The 6,851-nt window shown below is 34.6% G+C and overlaps 1 protein-coding gene across 1 annotated transcript; it reads left to right on the forward strand.

Annotated features, from left to right (window-relative positions):
- The first annotated feature begins 1,753 nt into the window (after positions 1-1,753).
- On the forward strand, positions 1,754-6,509 carry LOC130054125 (protein NATD1-like). Its single transcript, XM_056162626.1, has 3 exons — positions 1,754-2,173; positions 4,210-4,322; positions 5,889-6,509. The coding sequence occupies exons 1-3, from the start codon at positions 2,038-2,040 to the stop codon at positions 5,979-5,981; spliced, it is 342 nt and encodes a 113-aa protein (XP_056018601.1). The 5' UTR covers positions 1,754-2,037; the 3' UTR covers positions 5,982-6,509.
- Positions 6,510-6,851: the final 342 nt, after the last annotated feature.

A 6,851-nucleotide genomic window follows, 5' to 3' on the forward strand; every position in this document is an offset into this window, starting at 1 on the left:
GGGCACAATTGAGCATGAAATATCATACGACTCCTCGTCCTCTTTAGAAATAAATCTGATAGATAATAATTTTCAAACTCATTAACCTTTATCTGGTAGCGAGCTATCAGTAATTATAACTTTTATATTTTGTAGTAGCTGGCTACGAGTAGCTAACTTTTCTTACTTTTAGTAGCTGGCTACTAGTAACTGGCTACTAGTAGCTAACTTTTCCTGGTTCAAGTAGCTGGCTACTAGTAGCCAACTTTTCTCTTTTTAAGTAGCCAGTTACTAGTAGCTGGTTACTAGTAGCCAACTTTACCGATCTAAATCCACATGAAAATCCACTTTTTACGGCTAATAAAACGAAGAAATCGGGAAAATGTAGGACAAGCAATTATTTGTAGTTTTCCTTATTACTATGGATTCTAGGCCTGGTGCATTAGAACAACCCAATATCCGCATTTCAACCTAAATCAATGCTTCTTGTGTCACAAAAAGACATGACATATACTCAGTATTATTTCATTGCCGTATATTTTTGTAACTGAAGTCGAAACCATACTTTTTTTTTTTTTTTAGCATATCTGCCAATTTAAAGAAATCTTGTAAAACTCTCGAGACGTTGACAGGGGTTCATGTATATATATATATATGTGTGTGTGTGTGTGTGTGTGTGTGTGTGTGTGTGTGTGAGGAACGATAACTCTGGGTAGAGATTGTCAAAATGTCTGCATGGTTATAACGGACATTGAGTCCTCTACCAAAATTGTGTGAAATTCACGACCCCAGGGATCAGGTACCAGGGTAGGGCTAGAATGGTTATTTATATTAATATATATTTTGTTATTCAATGCATCAGAAGAATTTCGTGCTATGAAAGTTGCCGACATAATGGGATTAAAAATGTTTACCGTTTTCAGCAGACAGTGTCCGTAACCTTTGCAAAAATGATTATTATCAGCATGTAAAAAATAAATTTCAAATGAGAATATCAGCAAACAACTTAGGTTTTGTTTCCTTCAAGCTATCTACTCTTTAGAAAAATACTTTTTGGGGTGAAATAAAGACATTTTTACCCTGAAGTGCAACACTAAAATATTGTTTCCTTGATTGTGTTTCACTCGAAACTTGTATATGTATTCGAGTTTTTTAACACTCAGAATCTAAAATTCATAAATCCACAAAAATATCAAAATAGCACTGAAAGTAACGTTTGTCATGAACCTTGAATCAATCCTGCATACATTCTGAAAAATTCATAATGATTACGCTAAAATCAAATTTTAATGAAGTTTTGAATATTGAAATTTAAAAGACAGGAACTACTCTTTTTTTTTTTTTTTTTTTTTTTTTTTATCCTTGAGTGTATATAGTGAAAATTGAAATTGATCAGATTAAATGCATTTATCCACTGTCGGATAAATATGCAGATTACAGTACATGTAATTATATTACAGAAAAAAAAAAATAAAGGTTTAGAAATGGCTGAAATAGAAAATCTAAAATGATTTCTGGGCATATTTGGATTTTCTGCTGTCTTACTCTGTGAGAAGAATGACAGGACGGGGGATTGCTGGGGCGTCAATCTTAACCACGGTATTTAATTATCGCCTTCGCTCGGAGGGGGGATTGAGAAGGAAGCCAATCTTCATTACGGTGCTAATAATTATAATTATCGCTCGCGCTCTCGCTATGAGACGTAACATAATTTAAAACATCAAAAATAAGTAGGCCTACATTTAAAACAGAGAAATAACACTAATTAAGATCATATTTATTTACCAGCTCCCGAATTGTCGTGCCCGAAACATCGCGCACCCAAACCGTCGTCACCGAACTCCCGAACTGTCGGTGCCAAACTCCCAAACGCGCTCCCGAAACGTCGGGCACCCAACTCGAAGTAGAGATTGGTAAAAAGCTCGGGTTCGAGCTTCGTTGTTGCTAAAGTTGAAAGTACAAGGACTGACGGAGTCGTGATAACACCAAGTGACTGACAGCCTAAAACAGGTGGCAGAAATTGAAACTATCACATTTGTATGTGATGTTATAATTGATATGAATCGATTAGTGACAAGATGTCACTCTAACTTTAGCCTAAGAAGACATATTACATGTAGCGCTATGAGTTCCGTGCCGAAATTTCAAACTAAACACGATCCTGGGAAAAAGGAATTTTTCATACAACTTAAAGGTCAGCTGATAACGGGGGGAAATCCCCAATCTTTTGGATAACATGATATAACCATTTTGTTTTCTTGTGTATAGTATGGCATAACCATTTTGTTTTCTTGTGTATAGTATGGCATAACCATTTTGTTTTCTTGTGTATAGTATGGCATAACCATTTTGTTACTTGTCAGTTGTGTTTATATAATGACACAAATCTTACCGGTAATCAGGTAATGTGACAACTGACAAGGAATGTTAGACACTGGCAAAAAAAAAAATGGCCCAAAGTATCGGAAGATGATGATCTAAATCATATTTGTCAGATGCAAGTTACCTTTTTATCATTGATATCAGTAAATACGGCATTCGGAAAAAATGAAGCTATTGAATTAAACAAATGGGTCGACTTTTTGTCTGCCTCCGTGACCGAGTGGTAAGAGCATCGTGCTCAAAATCACAGGTCTTTCACCTGTGGTCGGCACGGGTTCGAATCCCGCTCGCGCCGGTAAGTGAGAAAGTTTCTCAGTTTATTTTCGGAAGGTCGCTGGTCTCTTCCCAGGTACATTGTATCTGGGTTCTCTCTTCCACCAATATAAACTGGGCGCCACCAGATAACTGAACAAGAGGCCCATGGGCCACATCGCTCACCTGAGTCACCTTGGCCCATATCTGAAGACTTTCCATATATATTTGCATGTAAAACTTTAGTCCCTATTATGGCCCCAACTACCCCTGGAGGCCACGATTTTTGCAAACTTGGATCTACACTACGTCAGAAAGCTTTCATGTAAATGTCAACTTCTTTGGCCCAATGGTTCTTGAGAAGAAGATTTTTAAAGATTTTCCCTATATTTGTATGTAAAACTTTGACCCCCCCCCCCCCCCCACTTGTGGCCCCATCCTACCCCCGGGGGCCATGATTTGAACAAACTTGAATCAGCACTATGTCAGAAAGTTTTCTTGTAAATATCAGCTTTTCAGACTCGGTGGTTATTGAGAAGAAGATTTTAACTATATATTTGTATGTAAAACTTTGATCCCCCTTGTGGCCCCATCCTACCCCCGGGGACCATGATTTGAACAAACTTGAATCTGCACTATGTCAGAAAGTTTTAATGTAAAAATCAGCTTTTCTGGCTCAGTGGTTCTTGAGAAGAAGTTTTTTCCTATATATTTGTATGTAAAACTTTGATGCCCTATTGTGGCCCCATCCAACCCCCGGGGCCCATGATTTGAACAAACTTGAATCTACATTATGTCAGGAAGCATTCATGTAAATCTCAGCTTTTCTGGCTTAGTGGTTCTTGAGAAGAAGATTTTTAAAGTTTTTTCCTATATATTTGTATGTAAAACTTTGATCCCCCCCTTGTGGCCCCATCCTACCCCCGGGGGCCATGATTTGAACAAACTAGAATCTGCACTATGTCAGAAAGTTTTCGTGTAAAAATCAGCTTTTCTGGCTCAGTGGTTCTTGAGAAGAAGATTTTTAAATGACCCCCACCCTATTTTTGCATTTTTGTGATTATCTCCCCTTTGAAAGGGACAAGGCCCTTCATTTGAACAACTTGAAAGCCCTTCACCCAAGGATGCTTTTGGCCAAGTTTGGTTGAAATTGGCCCAGTGGTTCTGGAGAAGAAGTCGAAAATGTGAAAAGTTTACAGACAGACAGACGGACGACGGACAAAATGTGATCAGAAAAGCTCACTTGAACCTTCGGTTCAGGTGAGCTAAAAATTGTTAAGTGTGGCGGAAAATATCAATCAAGAATCTATGTTTATTATGATTAATCGTTATAGAGAATCATGGTAATAGTCTATGTTATTTCATGATGTTCTAAATTTCAAACCTCAAAACACCCAATTTTACTAGAATAAATTGACAGAACATTGCTTAACACAAGTAGAAGCATTTGTGTCTAAAATTTCAATTATTTATTAAAGAACATGTACATGTCAATGGATTCTGAATGAAAAATAATGAATTTTGAAAATAAGTTGGGAGAGGGAAATTGAATTGTACATTCTGATTATTGTCACCATTTTGCATGATCTATTTTAGATGATAAAGCTTTCCTACAATATGACTACATCAACAAGAACAAGGTAGATCTCTATCACACAATGGTACCTACCACTTACAGGGGCCAGGGAATCGCTGGTGTTCTTGCAGAGGTATGAAGCAGTCAGATATTGTGCTCTTTATCAACAAGGCAATTAATCACCTTATTATATACTTTCAATTTCATCTCTTCTTTTTCCTTTAAAAGTTTGCGGGCATATATCAAACATTCCGGCCCGCAAACATCACGTCACAATCAATACACAAGCCGGAACTACACCGTTTTTGCATGTTTATAATGAATTTACACTTACAGTGAAGTGATTCTCATCCCCTGTAGTTTTAAAGCATATTATGAACTTAATTGATATAACAATTTACATTTGTAATGAATCATAATTGTTTGTCCCCAGCACTTTGCTATTTAAGTGCATTTTACTGTATCATGACATGAAAATTTTATGCTTTTGAAATTGATGCTTAATGTGTTATATTTTGAATGTTTTGATGAAGGTCTTGCTTTCGAGTCTTTAAAGTAATACCAACTAATATGCAAATCAGAAAATCAGCAATCAACAAAGGTGATAAACAACATAATAAACTCATTAATATTAATCACGTATAATATAATACAGCATACACAACATATGGTATAAACTCATTAATATAAATCACGTATAATATAATACAGCATACACAACATATGGTATAAACTCATTAATATAAATCACGTATAATATAATACAGCATACACAACATATGGTATAAACTCATTAATATAAATCATGTATAATATAATACAGCATACACAACATATGGTATAAACTCATTAATATAAATCACGTATAATATAATACAGCATACACAACATATGGTATAAACTCATTAATATAAATCACGTATAATATAATACAGCAAAACTGGAAATATGAAGGTTGAAATTTCACTAAAATAAAAATTTAGATTATACCTCTATTAAAAACCTTGACCTCTGCAAGGTGGGGCATATCTCCTTGCAATGAGTGTCTACAAGCTTTTTCTATGATGTCCTGTTGTGACTTTGACCTTTTGACCCCAAAATCAATAGGGTTCTTTCTCTTTTGATAACAAAGCTATACTAATATGTAAAGTATCACTACATGTGTAGTATGAAATCAGTTGAACAAAGAATGTAGCCACAATGTCTACAGGGTGTCTACAAGCTCAGTGTTACTCACACATATCCTTTTTCGCAATGAATTGTGAGGGAATAAGAAAGGTAGGCAGGTTTGCATATATTTTAACCTCTGTCTATCTTATGCATCTAGGTACAAAGTGGTTACTTAGGTTAGTAGCAAATTGTTAGCCACAGAAGATAAATAACGGCATTGAAATGGCTGGCTTGGTACAGAGTATAGCACTGTCACATGACATTGATTTTCAAAGTGTTTCACATAGGCCTAATATTGTTATTTGAGAATTGGGAATTTAAATATTTTGTGAACTTGAAATTGAAAAAAAATATGAACTTCCTCTTTTTTCATGAATTCTTAATCTGCAAATAGTAAATTATATATCTACCAATTTTGGTTACAACTCATAAAAAATTGCACCTAGAAGAAAATGATTAGTTATAGATTGTCCAATTTTATTTTTCTGTTTGAATCTTTGAGTACATGCAAGATATTTTTTTTCTTCAGACAGCCTTTAAATACTTCAAGGAAAATGGAATGGAGATGGAACTGACCTGTACCTACCTTCAGCACTATGCTTCACAACATCCGTCCACATAACCATCAATGGACATTGCTCTTCAGAATTTAAAAACAGAATTGATATCTTCATATAACACCAGGCAAATTCTCCAACACCGATTAAAAAGAAGAAAATGACCAGACACTGTCTGTCCACCATGAATAAGATAGAAATGGTGTAGAAATCTGAGGCAGTTGTAATTTTTTAACACTTTAGTATGATTACTAAGATAACTTTTCACTAGTCATTTCATCATGTGTGAGCTATATTTTCACAGATATATGAATACCAGGCATATCAAAAAATGCATTTTTAATAATAAAAAAAAAATCCATTTTTATGACAATGTGTTATACATTGGAGAACTGTGTTTTGGGTTAAAAATCATGATGATTCATTTTGTGTGGTGTTGTCCAGGTTTCTGTGGGTTTTTTTTGCGGTCCTACTAAACAGAGTACGTTAGAGTACTTTAGAGTACGCTGGTAAAATTTCATAATTTAATGCAATTTAACTGCTGTTTGTAGGTGTTCTTACTTTAGTTTAACCTTATAAATATATATCTGGAATATATTGTGTTTGTTTTCATTATATTTAGAAAATATTTTGCATTACAGTTTACCGTTTGATCCCAATCAAATTTAACTACATATGTATATAAGTACCAGCGCATTACACTAAATTTCCCAAGATTATGCCTTAATCTTATTTTTAAAGTATTAAGTCTTTTTTAGTCAACTGAATAGTGAATTCCATGAAAATAAATCATTCAGTGGTGGTATTTAGATTAACATAAAAATGAAATGATTACATCTATGAAGATGATTTCTTTGGTGATTGTTGCTGTGGTTTTAAATCAACACTGGATATGTTTTTAAAGGCCAGCAATTATTCAATTTTAAATAACTATC

This window comes from Ostrea edulis, chromosome 4, assembly GCF_947568905.1.
Source record: "Ostrea edulis chromosome 4, xbOstEdul1.1, whole genome shotgun sequence".
Taxonomy (NCBI): domain Eukaryota; kingdom Metazoa; phylum Mollusca; class Bivalvia; order Ostreida; family Ostreidae; genus Ostrea; species Ostrea edulis.